General features: G+C 54.5%; 1 protein-coding gene across 1 annotated transcript; it reads left to right on the forward strand.

Moving 5' to 3' along the window:
* Positions 1 to 8,381: 8,381 nt before the first annotated feature.
* ARX (aristaless related homeobox) lies at positions 8,382 to 20,839 on the forward strand. Its single transcript, XM_027608419.2, has 5 exons — positions 8,382 to 8,776; positions 10,556 to 11,438; positions 14,121 to 14,166; positions 17,007 to 17,335; positions 19,644 to 20,839. Exons 1-5 carry the CDS (start codon positions 8,581 to 8,583, stop codon positions 19,882 to 19,884), a joined length of 1,695 nt encoding a protein of 564 aa, XP_027464220.2. The 5' UTR covers positions 8,382 to 8,580; the 3' UTR covers positions 19,885 to 20,839.
* Positions 20,840 to 24,415: the final 3,576 nt, after the last annotated feature.

Genomic DNA, 24,415 nt, shown 5'->3' on the forward strand with positions numbered 1-24,415 from the left:
ATCAGCCAATCTTTGTTCACAACTCTACCCTACCCCCAAAACCAGGCCTGTATATGAAAGAAAGAAAGAAAGAAAGAAAGAAAGAAAGAAGAAAGAAAGAAAGAAGAAAAAGAAAGAGATAAGAAAGAAAGAAAGAAAGAAAAAAAGAAAAAAAGAAAGAAAGAAAGAAAGAAAGAAAAGAAAGAAAGAAAGAAAGAAAGAAAGAAAGAAAGAAGAAAGAAAGAAAGAAAGAAAAAGAAAGAAAGAAAAGCAAGTTGGCCTGGAATTGATTCTCCAGTGTGGAAGTCTGTCAGCAACTGCATTTTCTATTTGTACTATTTAAAAGATAGTGTTGGTGGTCTCTTAGTTTCTCAGAAAAGGGAAATTTTACACCTGTTAGATTATAGTCTTGGAGCTATTAGAGAGAACATACAGTGACAGATAACACCAACTCTCTATTATCCATGAAAAGAAATAAGTAAAGATCACTCCTAGGTCTCAAATTCACTTGAACGGGGGGTTTCAATCTTTCTAGCCTTTTTGGGATTCTCTGAGCAGAATGCATTGGTTTTAATTTCTTCTTAGCGCCTTGCCAGCCTTAAATTGGGCGAGTAATAAACAATGAAATGGCCCCGATAGCAGTAAAGGGGAAACTGAGGAAGCAAAATGAGGCCCAGATAAGAAAGGGGGGACGGCCGGGAGACCAATCAGCGCCCACCACCTTCAGGAGAATGAAAAATTAATTGTCATTTGCTCAAATAAAATACCCTCTACCCTCCCACAGCCATCACGCAAGTCTCCGGTGCAGAAAAGATTACCAAGCTGCCCCTGGGTGCCGGAAACTGTGCTAAGATCCGCAAAGTCTGAAGCGCGGGAAAGAATGTGCTAGTCAGAGGCATGCAACACAACATTTCAGGCGATTGTGAGAAATCTACGACTTCCCACTCAAAAAAAAAAAAAAAAAAAATTCTGGGATCTGCTCACCGAATCCCCAAAGAAAAACTGCCAAGGCTCACTTTGGGTGCATTTGCGTCTGGGCAGCTCGTTTCGCTCCTCCCCCGCTTTCCTGCCCGGACTCTCCGCCTGCATCCAGCAGCGCGGTCGTTCTCGAGGGCCGCGCGGTGTCGGGGACGCCGGCCCGGTGCGCCTCTCCCCGCAGGCCACCTCCCCGGCCGCGCCCTGTCGCGGGAGTCCTTCCCGCTCCCCGCGCTGACCGCCCGCACCCACACACACCCCCACCCCCCGCCGCCAAAAGTCGGCGCCAGCGGGCTCAGCTCCCCCGGTCCCCGAGAGCCCGGAGGCGACACGACGTGGGGGCGCCTCCCTCCCGACGGGGAAACCGAGGCCGCCCAGGCCGAGCGGTGCCGGGGTGCGCGAGGAGGCGAAGTCGCTGCCGGCGGGCCCTGCCTCCACCGCCCCAAGAGGCCCCTAGGCTGTGAGGGTCGCAGGTCTCCCCTGCCGTCGCCCTCCTCGCAGCTGGGGAGCTGCCCTCCTCCCAAAGATGCAGAGTGTCCCTGAAACGGATCCCGCGGGGGAGGGGGGGCTGGAAAGTCCGAGGGCAGAAGGGGGGCCGCTAGGGGGAGGACGCAACTGCCCCAGATTTGGAGGAGACGCCTGTCAGCGCGTGGAATGCAAGCCCTTTCGCGCAGTTATTTTTATTCCAGGGCCTTTCTTCCTCGTCCTCGTCCTCCTCCCTATTTTTTCCCCTTCTGTTCAGCTATTTGTGTTTTCTGATCGGGTAAGTGATTTGCGGCAGGAAATTAGATATCTTTATTCCAGAGGCACTGTGGTTCTAGCGGTATCTATTGCAGAGCCGGCTCTGTCTTAGTTGCGGGCTTTTTTTTTTTTTTTTTTTTTTTAATTGCAGGTTATTTTGTGACGAAGGGAACAGAACGCTGTTCAGCTTTGGCATCTTCCCTCCTCCTTTCAACACAATGCAACTCTCAATTAAACACGGGGACACCCACGTCTCCCTTCCCACAGGACCCCCCTCCATCTGCTCCCCCCCCCACTCTGAAATACCAGCCTTTTCTGGGCAGGGAAAGTCTCCGCTGAACTTCACAATTATCGAGACACATCGCAAAATAAGAGACTCTAAAGAGCCGTTATCACTCCTATTTTTGGACCCTCCTTTCTAGGCCTTACCTATGAAATGTTTTGGTGGCCTTAGCAAGACTTGCAAATCCTGCAGGGCTGAAGACATGAATATGCAGACACTCCACGTCTTGAGAAGCTCGACTTGTGTTTTTCTGATTGATGAGTGAAGCTTAACACACTAGTGCAAAAGAAATAACTTATGGATTGATTTGAACTGATAATTTTTCACCTTTGTAAAGTCTTCATTAGTAGCTTTCCACCAGAGGCTCTAAGAGCCTCAAGAAAACCCATCATTTCTAGGTTGAACAAGTCCAAGGGGGGATGGACAGGAAGCCTGCCTTTCTCTTTTGTCTGTTTCTGGCCAGACCAAGTGGGAGTAGGTGATTTTTGAGTAGTGGAGAGGGGTGGAATCTGGGCTTGACGATTTCCTGATGCAGATGCTGCGGGACAGAGGTGGTGCCTGGGGGAGGTGGAGTAGGGCGGTGGCCAGATTCCCGGAGAGTGAGAAAGTAGGGGGCCATCAAGTCAGAGGTGGGGGACAGAGTCAGAAGGTGGAGGGATCATGAAGACAGAAGGTGGGGGAATCATTGAGGCAAAAAGTGGAGAATCCTAGAATCCGAAGGTGGGGTGTTCTAGAGTCAGAAGGTGGGAGGGGATCATAGAGCCAGGATGTGGGGGTGCCACAGAGACCGACTGCAAATAAAAGAAATATAACAGTAGCTACCTTCAGATGACCCCTCACTAAGGACTGAGGAACCTGAGGGCGCAAGGCGGCCAGGCCTCCATGAACACCCCAGAGACAGCGGATTCGGATCTCAGGCTGGTGTTACAGCCTCTGCACGCTTGCCTTCGCCCCACCCCCAATTATTCCACTTCTCGGGCCACTGTTTCCTGAGGTTCTCCAGCAAGAATCCACCCAGCAATTATCTCCCCTCTCGCGCGCATGGGGGGACATTAACCACGAACGCGCTGGAGAAGAAAGGTACAGATGGGTCTTTTATTGCACACTTGGAAATGTTTCCAAGGCTTTTGTTTTCTTCCCCCATTCATTCCTGCAGTATCACTAGGATCTGCCAACTTCAGTGCCCAGAGGCTGCGGCGGAAGGGCCCGGCCCACCCGGAGACCCCGCTAGGGGGCGCGCTCTGGCCGTGGCGCGGAGCCGAGGCCGAGAGGGGGGCTCTGCTGCGAGGACGCCGACAGCGGGGTCGGCATGAGCCTCCGGACTGACGCCGGCGTTGGGTCCCTAGCTGCTCCTGACGTGAGCTCCAACCTGTGCCCCCTACAACACACTCCCCAAGTCCGGGGGCGCCAGGAGCAGCAGCTACAGAACAACGCTGGCTGCCCCGCGGACGCCTCGACCCTGGACGCACCCAGGGTCCCGCCGTCCGGCGGCGTTGGAGAGGAGAAACCAGATGGTGGCGATTACAGGGCGCCGAGAAGTTTCCCTCTCTGGTCTGGAATCCTGGGGAACGGTGCGGCAGGAGATGGGAGGGGGAGCGGTTCCGCCGAGGGACTCAGGGTGAGAGCCCAAACACTTGCTTCTCGCCCCTGGGAAGGGGGGGGCCTCCCGCTCCTCCCCCTCCTCCTCCGCCTTCCGAGGGCAGACGCGAGCTGCGACCAGCTCGCCTGGCTTTGTGCGTAGAGCAGGGCTAGAAAATGCCTCGGTTGGCCGCCTGAGGGGATGACTGCGGTGGGGGGTAGGGTCTGTTTTCTCTCTAGTTCTCGCTCCCCACCCCCTTCCCTGCCTGCTGAAGGGTAACCAAAAGTGGCAAAGTTTGCAAATAAGGGGAGCTGTCCCAACGCAGTGATCACACCCACACGTCCGTACCTTGAGGGCTCGGCCGCGGTCCTCCGGACGCTTCCGAAAGCTCTGCTTCCCAACACACCTCTCCCAGCTGAGCCCTGTTGGTGGAACCCAGGGTTCAGGCGGACTACACGGAGAAGAGGGGGGACTAGGAAACACCAAGGAGTCTTCCCTGGAAATCCAAGTTGTCAGTCCCTTTGGACCTTTCCACGAGCTGATCCTCTGAAAACACGGCAACAAACAAACACCGTCCGCAGACAGATCCCCGCAGCCTAGGGGAGAACTGGGGCAGGGGTAGGGAGTGGAGGGCAAGCAGGGGGCAGAGAAGGCGAGGGACAAGTGCTAGGCAAGCGGATTATGCTGCATTTCCTCCTATTATCAGACTTCCAGAAGGAGAGACCAGGATTTGTGCATAAAATGTATACCCCGAAGTGGATAAGACTCTGAAGGCAGCATTTGAGGAGGTTAACCTTGACTGGTTGGAGTTAAGGGGGGTGGGGGTGAGGCAAATATTTCTGTTTGTGCCCTCCGGCTCTTCCCAGCACCGGCTGTCAATCCGACGCTTGTTATCCTCACAAGGCTTCAGTTTGTTTGCCTGATCTCAGCAAGGTTTTCTTCCACAAGTAGAACTATAATTGCTATAATTCTACTGTATCATTTGGATCATTGCAGTATTGTTGTTTTCTCTCCCTCTTTCTCTCCTCCTAACACTGCAATAACGCGCTCCAGTGTTAAATTAGCAGGTTGCGGAAGACCATAAATGAATGAAAGTTTGTTAAAAAAAAAAAAGAAAATAAATAAATAAAACAGCAAAATGACTTGGCAAAGGGGATATCACATCACAGAGAATCCTTGAGTGTAATCAGGACTTATTGTCTTCCCTTCCAATGGCTTCCAAATTGGTCGCCAGACTCCAGTGAAGTTTATTTCTATTGTTTAAATATATGTTTTGAAGAGGTTGAGCATAATTTAAGGGGACCTGAGTGTCCGGTGAGGCTGAAAGCCCATCACTGCTTTATTTATCTGTGTGTATATTGCACAGTAAATTAAAACATCTCAAATGAAAATTTGCAAGGTTAACTCTCCTCCAAACATTTCCCCCCCTGGATAATGACATTTACTGCCACCCCCTTATCCTGCATTTCTTGCAAATATAATTTTGAAACTGCAGTGTAGAATTAGTTCTCACCACGGAAAAGAAAGGAGTTTCTTCCATCCGCCTCTTCTAGGTAATTATTATTTCTAGTCCTGGGGACAAGCCTCATCTTTCACCATAAACAACAGTTTTAAACACTTCTGACCCTCAGTTCTGGCCATAAATGTCATTTTTATTTCAGTGATTGATTGTAAAGGCAGATGAACTGCAAACTACTGTTTTCTGGGCAGCCCAGGGAAAATAAAAAAACAACATTTACAGACCCCAAAAGACTAGAGGACCCAGGAGTTGTGCATAACAAAGTACAAACGTGAAAAATATTACCACTAAAATGAAATTACTTTGATCCATGGGAAAAAGAAAGTGAGATGAAAAGAAAGTGAAGTGTCATTTTGCTGACAGTAAATATGAAATTGGCTAACCGCAAGTTTTTATACATATCCTGTAGCCCAATTCTTACAAGTCTACCTACTCAACAAATCACTTAAATTCTTCCTAGACATTAGAAGTATCATTTTTGTTTTCTAAAATAACAAATAGGAAGGGCGCCTAGCTGGCTGAGTCCATAGAGCATGCGACTCGTGATCTCCGGGTGGTGAGTTCGAGCCCCATGTTGGGTGTAGAGCTTACCTTAAAAAAATAAAATTAACAAATAGGATAGCACATACATCCTAAACCCATATTCTGGTTAGACACTACAGGGACACCAGCAGTTTCTGTCCCCCAGTGGGTATGCTGGAAAAGTTTTCTGTTGTTGTTTTTTAATTTAATCTTTCGGGAATAGCAAGAGTCAATTGTAGATTTTGAAGTTGGTATTGAATTGTGACAAAGATCATCTCAGGATTGCTGGGTGTGAAATGAACTGGGTCGGGCCCTATCTCCCCAAAGTGAATGGACGTGCCTTCCCAATAGCGTCCTCACTGGGGAAGACGGATTAGAAATACCAAATATAAACAAAACAAAATAACAAAGCTAGTGTTTTCAAACAGGTTTCCCAAAGAAATACATTATATTCCATTAATAGAATTAGATTTAATTCCAGGGGTCATTAAGTCAGAATCAGAAATTCTATGTTAACCTCCTCTTTTACAGTGGATGATTAAAATTAGAATACACCCCAGCAGAAAGTCCGACTTCTTTTTTAAAAAAGGAGAACAGCTGCAGAAGGGGGAGGAGGGAGACGGAAGCAAAGAAATCTTCCACCGAGAGAGCTGAAAGCCTGTTAGACTCTCAGAATGATTTGTGCGTTTGTGTCTCCTTTTGTTTAACACGATCTTTTTTGGACCTATTTTTCAGCCCACTCCCCGCGTGTGCGGAGCCGACTCTGAAGTCATGGAGCCACCCAGCAGCCGGGTCTTGTGGATTTCCGACGCAGGGCCCGGCGGGGAGGGAAAAGTGCCTCCGTTTCTCCCAGCGACCAGCCGCAGGGACACCCGCGAGCGTCCGCGGCTGGAGGCTTGGAGGAGACCGACGCGTCTTTACAGCTGCGTGGAGACCCACTTGCCGGGACTGGGCTCTCGGGGCTGGGGAGGGAATCAGGGCGCAGAATGTCAGGGGAAGGCTGAATGGGACGGTATAAAAACTGGAACTGTTGGTGAGGATGGAAAAAGGAAGACTGCAGGAAAGGCAGGAGAAGATCCCAGGTGCCTTGCATCAGCAGGCAGGGCTTAAAATCAAATGTCAGAGATAGCTCAGGGACTCCTCCGTCTCCCAGCCCCATCATCCAAGTGTAGGAAAAACTGGTGGGAATCAAACTAAAAAACAGAAAGACAAAGAGAAGGACACAGAGAGACATCTTTTCCCTCTTGCCTCTAATAGTAGTAGTAATATCAGCGTTCGTATTCACATTATTAATGTACCTGTTCCCAACCCTTCATCCCCCTCAAGTTGTGCCATGAATACTCCTGCCAAGCGAGCCCGATCTTTTGGCCACCCACCCACCAGCATCCAGGAGTTATGCAGGTGTTTATGGCTGAAAAAAAAAAATCCCAGTTATGCATCCTTGTATTTTTAAATACTGACTGTAAGTGATTCAAGTATAATCCTTTGTAAAACGCTTTTCTCTTTGACACATTGAAGGGGTTGAGACAGGAAAACCCGGCGTGGATTCCCCCTCCTCAACCCCTCTCCCACCTACCACCTTCGCCCCCACCCTGCCGTGGTCGGGGGCCCCTGGCCGGCCCTTGAGCTCTGAACCCAAGCAAGGAGGGCGTCCATGCTAGCCCTTCGCCCAGGCTTGGCCCAACTTCAGTCCCAGTTGGTCTCGATTCTCAGCGCTGGACGCGCAGGAAGTTGTTTGGTAAGAAACGCGTTCAACCACAGTCTCTCATTCTCTTACCCTTGCTAATGGGAGCCAGGCCCTAAGAATTTTAGGCGTTTACGCTTGGTAGAAGCCGAACCTGGGTCCTTCCCACCCGCGAGCACTCAGGGCCCCCACAGGTCTGCTCCCCGCACGAGATTTGAGAGTGTCCAGCCTCGGGGTGACAGCCTAACTAATGGAGGCGAACTTGCGGGAAGAAGAGAGAAGCAAGTCTGGGGAGGAGGGGGAGACTCCCAGACTCCGCAGTTGACCCTCGCCTGTCCCGTTCTCCCCTGTAGGTGCTCTAGTGAAGGCCGCCCGCCTTTGGCAGAGCTTTGTCTCTAAGGGGACTTTTTCCAGAGTTCAAGAAGGAGATGAGAGAGGTTGGGGGCCGCTACCAACCCGAGAGCAACCTCCCAGCTCAGGGTGAAGACAAACAGCTCAAGGCGTCGGGCCACAAGAGAAAAGTGAATGCCCAAACAGAAATTGTTTGCTTGCGGCCATCACCCTGACACCTCGGGGGCCCGTCCGGCCTAAAGAGCACCGCGACTGGGCGCCACTGAGATCAAGGCGCTGTCCTGGGAGCGCAGCACTGGCTTTGCAAAGTACCAAGGCCGTCTGAACGCGAGCCGCAAGGCCTCGCCTCCAGGAAGCGAGGTCCTCTGGTTGGTGGAAGGGGCGCACGTCGCCCAAGTGGCACCCACAGGCCTCACATCAGAGTGAGCTAGGGCTTCGGGCCAGCCCGAAGGGCTAAAGGGGAATCTACAGGAAGAAGATGGAGAACTTAGGAACTTGCTAGTTAACAAAAAAAGAAAAAAAAAAAATGGTTCGGGTGAGTGCCCGCTGTCCCCTTATCCTCCGCTGCCCACCCCACCCCCGCCGGCCTTTCCGAACTCCAGTCCAGGCTTTGCTCTGAGCCCGTAGCACGGCGCAGCCCGGCCTCTAGTGAGAGCCAATCAGAGGGCGCCTCTCAGCACGTGGAGGAGAGAGACTCCAGAGCTCCGCGCCCGCAGCTCACTACACTTGTTACTGCTTGTCCTGAGCGCTGAGAGGGCGAGCTCGGGCCGCGGGCAGGGCGGGAGCCAGCAGCCGGCAAGCAAGGGAGGCAGAGAGGCAGAGATCGCAGTAATACCCATTATAACCAGCCATCTAACCCCACTCCCCAACACACACCCATCCATCCCACCCTCCAGGAGAGGCAGCCAGCGGCCCGGCTCTCTGCGGCCAGGGAAAAAGCCCCAGCCATGAGCAATCAGTACCAGGAGGAGGGCTGCTCCGAGAGGCCCGAGTGCAAAAGTAAATCTCCAACTTTGCTCTCCTCCTACTGCATCGACAGCATCCTGGGCCGGAGGAGCCCATGCAAAATGCGGCTGCTGGGAGCCGCGCAGAGCTTACCCGCCCCACTGGCCAGCCGCGCCGACCAAGAAAAGGCCGTGCAAGGTAAGGCTGCGCCCGCCAGGCACCTGCAAAGAGCGCTGGGCACTGGTTTGGGTGCTTGATGTTCGGGAGCCAGGGGCCTGGGGTTATCAAGCTGGAGACGGAGGACAGAGAGAGAACAACTCTGAGGCCTGGTGCCTCAAAGAGCGGCAAACATCTCCCCAGGGGCTGTCTCTCCCTTCCTCTCAGCTTCCTGAAGCACAGGCCAAGCTTCGCTTTGGGGAAGGGGGGAGCTTGGATTCTCGGAATTGGTCTTTAGGTCGTTTAAATGCTCCCTTTGGTGGCCCGGGGGGTGCTCTGAAGAGGGGCGACAGGTCAGAAACAGCAGGTGCCGGGTTGACCCTTGTAACAACAACTTGAAGACAAGAACCCCTAAAGGTGTGAATAGGGGTCTCCAGGTAGAGTGAGCCTTGGTCTTTCCTCTTTGGAAGATTTCTTTATATGTGGTGTTCTCCCCACCCACCCCCCTCCGCCTTTTCTTTCTTTTTTTAATTGTACATTACTCGTGACCTTTTAAACCCAAGCTTTGCAGAAAACATCTCCCTGGGATTACCCAAATGCTCCTTATTGTATTTGAAATGTATGAAATGTGTGGCTTCTGGGTGCTATTTTTTTTCTCTGCTGTGTTATTTTTAAAAATAGAGTTGAAATACTTAAAAGGTTTTTTTTTCTAAAATTAAAAATTTCAAAACAACCGTCGTTTTGCCCCGAACCTGTTACGCTCAAGTTTCGCCTTGAGCTGCCCGCAGAAGTATCACAGGGAAAGAATTGCTGATTTCTTTTTAAAATCCTAAAACCAGCGGTCCAGCCGCAGCGCCACTTGGAAGACAGGACAGATGGCGGAGAAGGGGCCGTTTAAAATAAAACTGACTTTTTCCTTTTCTTTTTTTAGCCTGCAGTGGCACCTGTGCCAGGCGCTTCCTCGAAGGGAAAGAGCGGCCTGTGCCTGTTGTACCCCCTTCTGCCCCCTCCCAGGCCTTTCCGAGCCCATTTTCTCCAGGACGATTTTTCTTTGCCTTTCCGTGCAGGGAGCCCCCGCCCCCTCCCGCTGCGGGCTGTTGGGGCACGGCCCGCGCGCTCGGGGCCACCGGGCCGCTTCCTCGGCCCCCGCAGGGGTCGCCCACGGGCAGCGCCCCTCTCGCCGGCCTGGGCCTGCGGGGCAGAGCAGCGGGCAGAGGTCGTGCGCAAAGTTTTCAGGGTGGTGGTCATTTTTTTTTTAAGTCGTTGAATGTTTTCAGATTCTCCCCTGCCCTAAAATGGGGAGGGGGGAAAAAAGGGAGACAGAGAGAGAGCACGCGAAGGGAAAGAAAAAGAAAGGAAGAAAGGAGGAGGAGAGTAAACGGGGAAAGCGCACAAAAAGAGAAAGGAAGGAAGGAAGGGGAGAGGAGAAAGATGAGAAAAGAAAGGGAGAGACGGGTAGAGAAGGAAAGAGAAAAAGAGAAGGAAGATAAAAATGAAAGGAAGAGAAGGAAAGAAAGAGGTAAAGGAAGGAAGAAAGGAAATGAGGGGAAGAGTGGGAGAGGGAAAGGACGGAGGAGGACAGAGGGGGAAAAAAGAGAGAGAGAAGGAAAGAGAAAGGGAAAGACATAAAGAAAAAGAAACAGCCAGAAAAGTGGGGAAGGAGGAGAAGGGGGTCCAAGTCCCGTAGCGCGCAGGCGGGGGTGGGGGGTGGGGGAGCCGGGGCCTAGGGGCCGAGAGAGCAGTGGCGGGTCGGCTTCGGGCGGCGGCTCTGGCGGGGACGCCTGGCTGGCTAGCGTGCTGACCGCTCTCCCTTGCCCGCAGGCTCCCCCAAGGGCAGCAGCGCCCCGTTCGAGGCTGAGCTGCACCTGCCGCCCAAGCTGCGGCGCCTGTACGGCCCGGGCGGGGGTCGCCTTCTCCAGGGCGCCGCGGCGGCGGCGGCGGCGGCGGCGGCGGCGGCGGCGGCGGCCACGGCCACGGCGGGTCCGCGAGGGGATGCCCCTCCGCCGCCGCCGCCAGCCGCGCGGCCCGGGGAGCGGCCGGACGGCGCGGGGGCCGCCGTGGCCGCCGCCGCCGCCGCCGCCGCGGCCTGGGACACGCTCAAGATCAGCCAGGCACCGCAGGTGAGCATCAGCCGCAGCAAGTCGTACCGCGAGAACGGGGCGCCCTTCGTGCCGCCACCGCCCGCGCTGGACGAGCTGGGTGGCCCGGGGGGCGCCGCGCACCCGGACGAGCGCCTCGGCGCGGCCAGCGGCCCCGGTGGCGCCCCGGCGGCGGGTGGCGGTACGGGCGCCGAGGACGACGAGGAGGAGTTGCTGGAGGATGAAGAGGACGAAGACGAGGAAGAGGAGCTGTTGGAGGACGACGAGGAGGAGCTGTTGGAGGACGACGCCCGCGCGCTGCTCAAGGAGCCCCGGCGCTGCGCCGTGGCCGCCACTGGTGCGGTGGCCGCCGCCGCCGCCGCCGCCGCCGCCGCCGCGGCCACCGAGGGCGGGGAGCTATCGCCTAAGGAGGAGCTCCTGCTGCACCCTGAGGACGCTGAGGGCAAGGACGGCGAGGACAGCGTGTGTCTGTCTGCGGGCAGCGATTCCGAGGAGGGGCTGCTGAAGCGCAAACAGCGGCGCTACCGCACCACGTTCACCAGCTACCAGCTGGAGGAACTGGAGCGGGCCTTCCAGAAGACGCACTACCCAGACGTCTTCACTAGGTAGGCGAGAGGGGCGGGCGCGGCGGTAGCTGGCGGAGAGCGCGAGCGGGCCCCGGCGAGGGAAGGCGGGCGGGCAGGGGCCCCGGGTTCGGGGCAGGGACTTGGCTCCTGGACTCGGCCCAGGTGTGCCCTCCCAACGCACCCACCCCTGCTCACGAAAAACTACCCACACCCAACCCCACCCCTACTCCGGCCTTTAAGTTCGGACTGGGATGATTCCTTTCCTTCCCAAAGTCTCTCCAGTGTAATTTTTTTTTTCCAAATTACAAGTTTTAGTTAGAGAAAAACGGCCTCTCCAAAGAGTGCCCGAAAGCGCCACCTCGGAGGCTCGCGCACCCCAGAGCACAGACGCCGGACCCCAGGCGCTGCGGGCCCGGCCTGGTCCCAGGCAAGGCGCAGGAAGCGCCGCGGGCCCTCGCGGTCAAAGCAAAAACAGGGGCTATTTTTGGCCTCTGTGTGGTGCGCGCTCCCTGCCCGCCCCCCCGCCCGCCTGATGCCCCAGGAGCCTGGTGCGTATCAGTTACGCTGTTCGCTGTTCACAGTGAGGCTGGAGCCCCTGCCTGCGGAGAAGGCCTTTAAAAAGATTCAAGTTCTGTGGTTTGAGGACTTCTGAAAGGACGGAAGCAAGTCAGAACTGGGCAGGGTTTGGTGTCTGTACATCTGCGGGGCACCAGCCAGAATCTTCCCTCTCATCACTGTCCTCTCTTGCCACACCCACGTTAAGCCCAGCATTCGTTTATTGTACGCGGGTTTGCAGGGGTGCGCAGGATTGCTGGCAGCCTGGCAGACAGTAGACAAAACGGCTGCGGGGGGGGGGGCGACTTTTCCTCTTTGCACGGCTGTCCAGCCAGGGTGTTCCACCTGGTCACGCTCCACTTCCCTCTTGCCTTAAGGGTTTCGGGGAAAGAGGTGAGATGACTGGACCCCAAGGGCCCCAGCTGGTTCGTCCAACCTGGGGCGCTGGCCAGCCTGGGGGCCTCCCTCTGCCACCCTAAGGCCAAGGTCTGGGCTCAGGCGAGGAGCCAGCGTCAAGGCAAACCTCCCTCGGTGGGTAGCAAGGAACGGATGGGTGTCTGCCGGGCGCAGAGCTTGTTAAGCTCAGGCAGCTCCTTCGCTCAAGACGTGTGCAGCTTTTCAATACGCGTTTTAGAAGCTGAAGGCTGCCCGCCCCTTTGAACCCGAGGAGGAACCGCTGCTCGCTGCTCAGAGCTCAGGAGGCCCGAGCCAACTCTCAAGTGTTGTTGATCTGGCAAGTAATTGCCAAACTCTCCTGAGCAGTCATAGAAAAGCGTGGATCTGATGCTGGCAGGCACTACACTTGGTTATCCCTTGAGCTAAAGTTGGTCCTCCCCTATATCACCCGGTCCCTTCACCATCTTTAAAGAAGAACATAAATTTTTAAAATCGGTGTGTGCTATCAACTAGCTACCTGGCCGACCTGCTTTTTGCATTTCTGACACATGTGTATTTCAAAGGAAGAAAACGATGAGGTGTCATTTGGCATCCAGGTCTGCCCTTTTTTAGCTTCTCCAGGGTGAACCGTGGTATGTGAAGGGGGGGAGCTCCTCTTCGCCTGCTGGTGTCCACCTCTTTCCCACTGGGGGTTATTTAGAGCGCCTGGGCTCAGGCGGGGAGCCGGCCCAAAGTGTGGTTTTACATTTGCTGGTGCTCACTGCAGCAGGGGGCAACGGAAAGCGCTTGGTGAACCGGTTTTCTCTCCTGGTCCTGAAGTTTCAGGTGTGGACCGGCGGGGGGGGGGGGGGGGCTGCCAGCAGTGCAGACCCGGGTCCCAGGCTGGGGCAGTCCCCGATCTTTCATATGAGCGGGCGTAGAGCCACTTATTCTCTCGAGCTCATATTTTCGGTAAACAGGTCGTAAGCCATTTTACAGCATCTTAATGGTTTCCTATTTGCCTTAATTGTCGCAGTAATAACTGCAATGACGGGGTAGGGTTTCAGTTAAATTGACTTCCCCTGAGATGGGCAGGGTTTGTAGTGGGCACTGGAGTCAGGAGGTGCGCAGAATTTTGTTTAATCAAAAAATTACCCCACTGAACTCTTAACAAGCTTAACATATCTCCAGAGGGTAATGGAGAGTATGACCTAAGGGGAGAGGGAGGGAGAGAGGCGGGGGGGGGGGAGGTGGATAGAGAGATGGAGGGAAAGGCAAAGAGCTGGAGAGGGAGAGAGAGAGAAGCGGGGGGGGGGGAGAGTAGGGTGGGGAGGGAGGCAGAAGAAAAATTTTCAAGGCAGAGAGACACCAAGGGCAGGAAGAACATTTTTGGTTGAATACCGAGTTCTCCCATGTAATGTTAGGACAGAAGAGGCCGTAAGCATTGTGTGCCTGTGTGTTTTTTGTCCAACTCTGGCTTAAGGGAGAGTGGGGGCAAATCCGAGGACCCAGTTAGGCTTACGGACTCAAGAAGCCCCCCCTTGTCCCTCGTGAATATAGTCTGATACGATATAATATCCTATATCCAGCGATGCGCTGTGTATTTTTATGTTTTCAATCAAATAGCAGGCACTTCGGTGGTGAAGGAATCACGATGCCCATCTGTTTGGGGGTGAGGGCGGGCAGCCAGGGGAGACCCTAATGGAGGAGGCCTGCCAGCAAGGGGAAGGTGGCTGAGAGGGCTTGCCGGAGCCAGCTGTGACCTCCTGTCTGTGTGTTGCTTTCTTACAGGGAGGAATTGGCCATGAGGCTGGACTTGACGGAGGCCCGAGTCCAGGTGAGCTGCACCACAGGGACAGAGAGGAGGGAGGGGGAGGGGTGGGGAGAGGAGTGGGAGAGAGGGAGGGTGGATGGGTTGGGGGGGGTGAGAACCCCTTCATAAAATGAAGAAAAGCAGAATCAGAAAAAAATAGACCCAAACACTCATGCACAAAAAGATGAAAATGTGAAGAGCTGGGAGGTTGGAGGGGAAGGTTTCTGGGTTTGGGAGCCTTGAGGAAGGAGTGAGTCCAGGATCAGAAGAGGGGTTTCAGGGTCCCTGCGCGGCAGTCAGGAGCCCCCTGGTTCCACCGCCCCTGTAGGAAACAATTGGAGGACTGACTTCTCCTGATTGAAATAATGGGATGGAGCATGGATTTGGTTGTTAGACAAATCCGCTCAGCTCCAAGCAGGTATTTGGCTGCGATTAAGTCTCCAATCGGGCTTCATAAAAGCCCACTTAGTGCTAGAACAAACAGGGCCATTTGAAGGCAAAATGCTGTTTGATTTTCCCTCCGCCCGCACAAGGAGCTGGCTAATGCTATTTGATTTCCCATTTTTTATAGCAATGAGCCCACATTGATCTAATAGGGAGTGAGTGCAATGCTATTAAAGGTGTTTGCTGCCCCATACCAGAGTGCATTTCCGAACCCAGGCCTCATAACCAGAGAGACGATCAACACTGGGCAGCCCCGGTGGCCAACAGAAAACAGATGTCCCTGGGTTAGGAGCTGAGTGAATCACTTTACAGTCAAAATCAAGCGCTGATAAAGCACAATAAATTCCATATGGCTCATTTAATACACAACAGCTTCTTGCATTAGAGGGCTAATGATGAGGCCTGTCCCCTCCTTTCTGTTGACACATTTCTCCATTGTCAAACAGAGATGTGACAGCAACTCCGTATTTTCAGCTCAGGGGAACGAGTCGTGGGAAAGTTAAATAACTTTTAAAAAGAAAGAGAGCGCCCCCTCCCCTTCTCCTCTCTCCCTATTCACTGGAGAAGATGTAATTAAGTGAATATGAATTATTAGAGTCCTTTCGTTTACCTTTGGAGGCCTCAGAGGTATTAATTCAATAATGAGGAATTGCAGGGGGACATCTTGATGACTGCAGTTGAGCCGGGAGAGACGATCTGTCTGCAAAAGGTTTCCACGTTCTTTGAGGGCATTCTGCCTCCGCTGCCCCCCTCCCCTCCTTTACTCCTTTCACTGCCATCGAAGAGTGGTGGATACTCTCGTCTAGACAGATTTGGATACACAAAAGCTACCCACCCAGCCTGGTCCCATCTAGTCTTAACTTTTTCAAGCCTCTGAATTTCCACACTACAGTGTTTCTCCAATTCACAAATAGATTGTTTGAGGGCTGTGGAATCCTATGGATGGGTCCCCTTTCAGCAGAATTTGAAATAATCAACCGATGTGGATTCTTGATTTCTCTTGCCAAAGGTGGCTGTCTAGAAGTGAAGCCCAGCTTAGACACCAGGGCCACTACGACAAGCTCCACGTGTGTATATATGAAAGGCACGGATGTCTTCACATTAAAAAAAACACACACACAAAGTCCTCTGGGATCATTTACATTATATTTTCATATAACTCTGTATAGCCCTGGAGTTCATTCTTAATTTTTAGACTTGTGTGCAGGCATCAACCCAAGCCTAAAAATATTAATGCCTTCAGGGGAGAAGGAGCATATCTTATTAGCTGTGGGTGTGATGAGCAGGTCACATAAAAATAATTTCATGCTCCTGGGAGTTATTTTTAGACCATGGTAGCTGCCACATTTCAGGTAAAGGTCTCTACTAAAACTGCTTTCTATTAACAATTAGGAAGATACCTTGTGCTGGAAACTCCCCCAAGCCTAGAGCTCTCTTATTTAAATAACCTATTTAAACCACATCCCGCAAAGAAATCAAGGGCCTGTTAGCTCTGAAGATGTGTAAAGTCTACAGGTAGCCCGCACTCTGATTTCTATTTGCCCAGGGATTGCTGCGTACCTGGGCCTGGCAGGCAGTGCCTTCCTGGCTAGAACCAGGCCCTGCATAGAGCCCCCGCAGAGAGCAGGCCCCAGGCTCCAGATTCCCTTTCCCGGAGAACCGCCCCCCCCCAATGTATGCTTGTTTGCTGGGGCAAACCCAGCTTTTCCCTCCTGCCCAGCTTTTCCCCAAGCCCCAGAATCCAGCTTAGTGCTCTTAGGTGTTCAATAAATATTTCTGGAAAGAATAAATGAACCGCCTCCCTGAGATCCCCTTTTCCACACAGCAGGGATTTTGCCAGCTCTTGGGTAAACCTGAAATAGGCGGAACCCGCTGGTATGCAGCAGAGAACCGATATTTGTTCCTCTCTGGGTGGCTGCCCACTGCCAAGAGTCACTGTCCAAGGCGAGCTTTCACATGCTTTAGGTTATTCATTCCACATAACAGCCTTATGAGTGAAGTTTTATTATCACCATTTTACAGATTAGAAAACTGAGGTTGAGAGGTTTTTAAGCGACGTGTCTAGAGATGCACTGCAAGCAGATGGCAGCGCAGACGTTTAAACCTCGGTTTCCCCATCTCTAAACACACGGGACTTTCTTCCAACTTTGGAAAGGAACTAGGCTGTTTGAAATACGCGCTGGAAAGGCTTTGCTTGCCCCGTGTTTCCTGCTGGCTTTAAGTTTGGGCTCCTTTTCGCCACCAGTTTGTTTGGCCCCCAGAGGTGTCTTCGAATAACCTGAGGCCAGAGAGGGGCGAGTGGGCGCCGGCCTCGGTGGAAAGGAGGGGCCCCCGCAGCACTAAGGAGGGTGGGGAGGAGGCCGGGGCGCGCTCCCCCCCTCCCCAGCGGCCCGCCGACCCCGGCTCTCTCCGCCTTGCAGGTCTGGTTCCAGAACCGTCGGGCAAAGTGGCGCAAGCGGGAGAAGGCGGGCGCGCAGACCCATCCTCCCGGGCTGCCCTTCCCCGGGCCGCTCTCGGCCACCCACCCGCTGAGCCCCTACCTGGACGCCAGCCCCTTCCCTCCGCACCACCCAGCGCTCGACTCGGCCTGGACGGCCGCCGCCGCCGCCGCCGCCGCCGCCTTCCCGAGCCTACCTCCGCCTCCTGGCTCGGCCAGCCTGCCGCCCAGCGGGGCGCCGCTGGGCCTGAGCACTTTCCTCGGAGCCGCTGTGTTCCGACACCCGGCCTTCATCAGCCCTGCGTTCGGCAGGTAACGCGCGGCCTCGGGGAGTCTGTCTGTCTGTCTGTCTCATACACACACAGAGGCTGGGGTCAGGGAGGAGGCCGGAGACAGGAGACAGGCAGCAGCTCCACATCTTCGCTCTTTGGCCAACTCCCAGAGATTTAGCCAAAGAAAATACTCTCTAATTTTGCCTCAAACAGTGTGGCTCTTGAAGGGAATGACTTGGGACGGAGCAGCAAAGGGGAGGGCGGTGGCAGTAACAACAGCCGTGACAACTGGGAGTGTTCATTGAAAGCTGTAAAAGTACCAGTTGAAGGCAGCAACCGCTCAGGCCATAGGTGGTTATGTGTGTAACCGTGTACACGTGTAGCCTACAGAGCTGGGAGGACTCTTCAAATTTTGCAAAAATCCTTCCCCATGCTCCAAAGCCTGGCAGAGGAACACAGCTCTGGTTTCCACAGGAGCCCTGGAGCCACCGGCCCTCTGGGTGCAAAGAATTCTTTCTTCTTCCCCAGACTCTAACTTCCCTGTCACTCAAGTGACCCGCTGCCAACCATACCCCCATATGTGCAACCCCCGACCCGCACGGCGGCACAAGACAACGAAATAAAAGAAACAGTTCATCGTATATTATAATTCCCTTTCTTTAAATGAACATCGAATGATGAAATAAAAAGTCTGTATAATCACCCAGACAAAGAAACAAAGGAGGGATGTACTAAGTTGGAAAGTGCAGTGAAAATAAAACTGAATGCAGCTTCAGTGATCTCTCTTTGGGAGAACAAAGAAATAATAGATTCATCCAACTGCGCAGCCACTTAACAAAAATCATCTTTTAGAGAAAAGTTTCAAAAAAAGACACTAAGTAAAAGTAGTTTCGTGTAACAAACTGATGAAATAACCAGCGAGTGCACTGAAGTGTAGTTAGTGACTCAGTTTACCTATGGAACCAGGGCATCGTACACCCCCTCCAGGCCACACTTTTAAGTTTTTCTGGGAAAACAACTTTAAGTCCTGTGTCCCCCAAACCACCCCCGCCCCCCCCCCCCTTTTCCTTCCGACAAGTGACTTGTAGAAGCTGCCAAACCACGGCTGGAGTACCAGACTTCGAGATTTGGAGAGGCTGCAAGAGGAGTGCGGTGGGGGTGGCAGGAGGGGTGGAGGGGGGCTTGGGAGAAGCAGGAGGCTCTCCTCGAACCCTAGTGGGCGCATTTCTAATCGTGGAAACTCCGAGTCGGCCCTGCAGGAGTTCGGAGCCAGAACCCTGCGGGCGGGGGAGGGGGGGAAGGGACATGAGGGGGGCCTGGGGGTGGTAGTGTCGGGTGGCCAGGGGTGGCTCTGGCCTCAGCTGCAGGTCCGCTGTGCTGTGCGAAGGGGGTGGAGGCGCGGCGAGAAGCAATCCCGGCGCCGCCTGGAGTTGGTGGCACGGACTGGAATCCCAGGCTTGGGAGCCCAGGCTTGCGCGTCGCCGTGCACCGCGCGCAGGGGTCGCGGGTTCGGGGGCTCTCTGGGGCACGAGGCTGCAGGACGCAGGGAAGGCGACGGGGCAAGAGTGTCGCCGCGCCGGGACGCGGGGCGGCTGGCGGGTCAGAGTGGCCTGTCGAGCGGAAATCAACAGGCGGGCGCCCCCCACCCCCACCTCGCGGTCGTTGGCTGGGCACCGGCGGCTCAGTCTGGCGCGGGAGGGTGGCCCGGTCGGCGGCAAGGCCAGCAAACCAGGCCAGCTTTTCCAGGCAAAAGGAGTCCCCGGGCCGAGAAGGCGCCCTAGGGAGAGTACAAAGTCTGCAGCGTACGTCTTGATCAGTTTTGACTCCACCTTCTCCCTTCTTTCTCTTTTTTTTTATTCCTCCCTCTATCTCTCTTCTCCTCTTTCTCCTTGTCTTTCTTCTCTCCCCTGGCAATGGGAGCTCCCCGTCTGAGAATACAGTCCCTTCTTAGGAGAAAGCACAGAATCCAGGCGATTGGGCCGTTAGCTTTTGGGCCACAGGACCTGCCTCCGCCCTGGCCCTGATCCTTTCAGAATACCAGGCCCTTTGGCCTTTCCACCCACCCCCCGCCCCCTTCGTCGGTTCCCTCCTCTAGTAAAGTCCTCTCGGAGCACCCTAGCCTCCCACCCATGCTCCCATCTGCTCCCCAGCCCGTGGCCCACCCTAGCCCTGCGACTCCGGGCTTCTTGCGGCGGCGCCCGTCTGCACCCCTGTGTGGCCCTCTGCTCTCCCGGTGAGAGGCGGCGGGAAACGCTGCCTACCCCCACCCCCTCCTACGCCCCTCCTCCCCCGCCCGGCGCCGCGCTCAGCTCCCGAGGCCGTGACCGCGCTGTTTGCTCTCCCTGCAGGCTCTTTTCCACCATGGCCCCCCTGACCAGCGCGTCGACCGCGGCCGCGCTCCTGAGACAGCCCACGCCGGCCGTGGAGGGCGCGGTAGCGTCGGGCGCGCTGGCCGACCCGGCCACCGCGGCCGCAGACAGACGCGCCTCTAGCATAGCGGCGCTGAGGCTCAAGGCCAAGGAGCACGCCGCGCAGCTCACGCAGCTCAACATCCTGCCGGGCACCAGCACGGGCAAGGAGGTGTGCTAAAGGCTGCCCTCCACCCTCGCGCCCCGGGCGCACCCTGAAAGGTCACCTCACTCAGCACCACTCAAGACCAAATGGAAACAGAGGACCAGCACACTCCCGAGACGGCACTGAGAGAGCGCAGCCGCCTTCGCAGCAGCCTGGATGCGGGCAAGGCAGCCCCTGGCGCTCCCGGACGTGGCACCTCCTCGGCTGGCTGTCCACCCGCCCCTGCCCTTGCCCCTGCCCCCTGTCCCCGCCACTGCCAACCTCGCTCCCCCTCGAACGTCCACTCTCTCCCGTTCTTATTTTGCTGAAAATATCGGGGAGGTTTTCTCTCCCAGACGCCTGGTACTGAAGTTAAAAAATTTAAAAACCCAACCCCCCTTCCTCCTGGCACCCCACTTAGCTTTTTTTTTTTTAACAGCATTTTGGCGCTCTAAGTTGATCTCCCCAGCGTGGGCCCCGGTGTGAAGCCAGGGCCAGGGAAGCGAATGCGAATCTGTAAGATAGCTAACAGTGCACTTAACAGAAAGGGGCGTCTTGTTCTTGTTCTCTTCTTTATCATACACCAACCAAGGTTTTTATATCAAACCAAAGGGAAATACTCTGCTAGAATATGGACTGTTGAAGTCACCAAACTGTGATTATTGATTCTGTACATACCATTGTTATTAAAAAAAAAAAAAGAACAGAGCTTTGTATATTTGAAATGTTATAACGCAATTGCACTCAGCGTGGTATGGTAAAAGTCCGTCCTCCTGTAGATTCTTACTGTGTTGTAGATACGGTAGGGTTCCTAGACAAATATTTATGTACTCAAGCCCTTTATTTAACTTATTAACTGTAGAGGCTTCCGAAACCTTCAAGATAAAGGCAATGGTACAGTACTTTTGTGTAATGTGTAATTGTTATCACTTTTCCTTGCTATCTAGTGGAGAAGTGTCACGCTCAAAATAAAAAAAAAATTATATGTTTAACAAAAGGAAGTGTGAATGCTCTATGCAGGCGCTGTGGGGTCGGCAGACCCGGGGCCCGCCAGAGGCCAGGGGTGGGCTCTGGCGCCCCGGCACCTCCTCGGTTCATCTGCAAGCGCGTTTTCCTGGCAGAGGCCCCCGGTTTGAATGTGATCCTCAAAGGGATTCGGGTTTCCTTCCATAAGTTAAGGACGCCGCCGCAGCGCTTTCCGCCGCATCTCGGCTCCCCCGGGTCGTGTCTCAGCGGACGCTGAGGGTCCGGGGCTACGGACGTGGGGTGGGCCCGAGGGGGGGCGGTTGGTGGACGGTAGGTGTTGTTGACGGTGGAGTTAGAAATTTGAAGCGAGCGAGAGTATCGGCTCGGAAGGTGAAGGAAACTGTTCGTGGAAAGTGCCACGTAGCAAGGAAGTGCGCAGTCCGAGATGACAGGTAATGGCGAGAGCAAGAAGCCGAAGCGCTGGCTTCCGAGGGGGCGGGCTCCACAGTATACCCGCGGGGAGGAGGGTGCGTGCGCGCGCGCGCGCGCGCGCGCGTGTGTGTGTGTGTGTGTGTGAGAGAGAGAGAGAGAGAGAGAGAGAGAGAGAGAGAGAGGAGACCGAGAGGGGGAGAGGGAGAGGGAGAGAGAGAGGAACGCAGAAACAGTGATGGAAAGGCAGCGAGGGGTATCCAAGTGGCAGATCTTAACTCGACAAATGTCATTACATCACTTATCCAGGCATTGGGAAATGTATACATTTAAAAAAATCTAAACAACTCAGGTTTCTTGAGAGGAGACCCGCACAGATTTGCAATCTGTAACCCCCTCGGCGCCCTCCTCCCCGCGCCGGGAACCGTGGCTTCGCCCCCCCGCCCCCCCGCCCCCCGCCCTTCCTGCGCCCCTCCCGGTGACCGCGGGGTAAGCCCGCCCGCGGGGGCTGGGTCTCGCCGACGCTCCCAGGGTGATGGGAAAGGGAAGAGAAGCTTAATTAGTTTCAATTTGTAGTAATTAGCGCGCCGGACCTTTGGGGAGAGGGGCAGGCGGGGGGTGGGGTGCTGCCGCGGCGTGACTACCGGGCTCGCGGAGCGGGTGCCAGCCGCCCCGCCAGGCCGTGGGCCAGTCGGGCGCCGCGGGGGGCGGGGGCGAGTCTCCGGGCCGGCCGTCGAGCTCCGCGCGCGCTCCCGGCCGCGCCCTGCAGGAGGGGGGGCGGGTCCCCTTGCGGCTGGGGAGCGCAAGTGTGCGCCGCCGAGGGGCAGGTGCGCGGTCGGGCAGAGGTCGGCGGCAACTCGGGGCGTGGGGGGGGGTTACCCGCTCGGCAGCTGCCGCGCTCAGGCCCGGGTGTCCTCGGCTAGCCCACCCGGCCCTGAAATCCGGAGCCCTCGCCTGCTGGGAACTTTGGGGAGCGCGCCCACGGGCTTCGCGGGCCCTGGGCCATCGGGTGGGCCACCGCCGCCGAGCCCCGGCTCCGGACTCGCAAAGGGCGGAGCTCGAAAGCAGAAGCCCGGCCTGGGGCATGGCGGGGTGGGGGAGCAGGCCGCCCACCACCTCTCCTCGGCCACTGCGGCCACACACTCCTTTCTCGACTTTAGCAGGCCCGGCGGGAACTTTCTAGGGCATCCCCTGGAGATCTGAGTGCCTCAAACCCCCAGGCTCCACCGGCTCTCCGGGTGTGAAGGCCCCTTCCTGGCGTGGGCAGGGTTACTCTGGAGTTTGGAGGTGGGGATGGGGGAGTGCAGGAGAAGAGGGAGTGAGGGAAAGGTTTTTTGTTTTTTGTTTTTTTTTTTTTTTTGGTGGTCAATATCAATTTTCCGTCGATTTTGGCTTTTTGTTTAGGTACGGCTTTTTTTCCTCTCCAGGCTGCCAGTTGGATGGTATACGAGAAACAGTACCATTCTTCCTGTTAATGAACTCTTTTTTAAGTCATTTTTTCTCATTTGACCCTTCCATGGAGCAGAAGCAAATTGCGTGAAATTACCTCCAAGGATTACATTTATTACTGGCCAATGAGAACCCCTCGCCTTGTTTTACAAACTCTTAATCCTATGTCATTCTGATGCCGCAAACAAGCCCGGTCCTGGGCCTCCTATTCTTTCAACTTTCCCCAGCTGGAGGGACCTCATTCTGCACTTAATATTCCCCATAAATATCACACGCTAAAGACCCCCTGACTTCCAGCAAGTCCACATTAAACATGTGACATGTCACGCATGACAAACTCTGAGTATCTTTTCAAAGAAGCATTAAAAGCAAAGAAACCAATTTTCTTCTCCTTCCAAACCTCCCCAAGTGCTGAATGATGGGGATTGGAAAGAGCCACTGGAGCGTACTTAGGGGGATTTTATGAGATTTTCCAGAATGATTTAATCTTATTGTGAGCATTATTAATGAATGGCAACCCAATTTGGCCCCAATATCTGGGAACGCGGTCACAATGCTGGGAGCGGCTGACCCCCACCCCCAACCTTAGGCAAACCTCTTCCACCGCGGAGGACATGCCGAGCCCGGGGGAGTTCAGGAGAGCCCCTGCGATGGGGGCATGGCTGTCCCCCGTCACACCTAGGGCAGAATGCCCCACCACCTGCTTTCCCAGGGCCACCCCTACAGAGTCCTGGGATGAGGGGTGATTGGGAGCCTCTGTGGGAAGGATGAGGGGAAGGGGAAAGTTAACTTGCTACATTTTCAGACAGGATAGCCGGGTCTGGATGAGGCCCTGGAAGGAAAGGCAAGAAGGGCATAATATGCACCATAATATTATCAGAAGGTGCCCCTGTGTTCTTCTGTCACCAACCACCCATGGCCTGGAGCGTGGACAGTTGGGGCGGGCATCGTAGGTTTGTGGTGGGGAAAACGGAAGGAATGTGAATTAGAGAGAGGAACTATTGGAGAAGGTTTGGCACGACTTGGGACTTGAAACTCAGACTTCAGCTAAAGTCACCGGTTATTGGCCCCAGTCAGTTTCCCATTTTTTTTTCTCCTATTAGCCCACTCCTCCTCCCTAATTGGGGCAAACATTTATTACTGTTGTTTTGCATTTGTAGAACCCAGAGATGAGGCACCCGTGGTTCTCCTTTTCGTATCATTTTGAGTGCGGAAATCTTACCGGATTGGAAGAGGGGGGCTGATGTTAGAGGGAAGGAAATTGTACATGGGCTCGTGGAGCTTGCGTTTAGAGGGGAAAAAAAAAATGTGTACGTGAGCATGTGTGCATGTGTATACACAACAGTGTGGGTGGATGAAGGGGGGTCTTAAATGGGGCCTAAAAGGCGATTTTGGAACCCTGAGTCCCATGGAGCAACTGCGTATTTCACCGCCAGCGCTAGGCTGGCTGGGGGGCGGGGAGGAGGAAACCCGCTACCTGACCGGGTGGGGGAGAAAAAGCCTTCTACAAAGGAAAAAGTTGTGTTGTCTCTGGACGTTATTAACGGTCCACTTTGAAGTATACATTTTTTCCTTTAAAGAAAAGGGAGCGATTACCAGTTATACATTAAGAAATGTCATTCAGTCATTTTTATTCATGCTCCGGAAATCTTCGTAAAAGCCTGAATCATACTTCTACAAGCAGCAATTTTGTTAATCCAGGGGGTTATTACTCTGGGCCCTT

This window comes from Zalophus californianus, chromosome X, assembly GCF_009762305.2.
Source record: "Zalophus californianus isolate mZalCal1 chromosome X, mZalCal1.pri.v2, whole genome shotgun sequence".
Lineage (NCBI taxonomy): Eukaryota > Metazoa > Chordata > Mammalia > Carnivora > Otariidae > Zalophus > Zalophus californianus.

Coding starts and splice junctions, on each gene's coding strand:
- ARX (XM_027608419.2), top strand. CDS start 8,581: ATGAGCAATCAGTACCAGGAGGAGGGCTGCTCCGAGAGGCCCGAGTGC. Junction 14,167..17,006: donor TGACGGAGGCCCGAGTCCAG/GTGAGCTGCACC, acceptor TCCGCCTTGCAG/GTCTGGTTCCAGAACCGTCG. Junction 17,336..19,643: donor ATCAGCCCTGCGTTCGGCAG/GTAACGCGCGGC, acceptor CTCTCCCTGCAG/GCTCTTTTCCACCATGGCCC.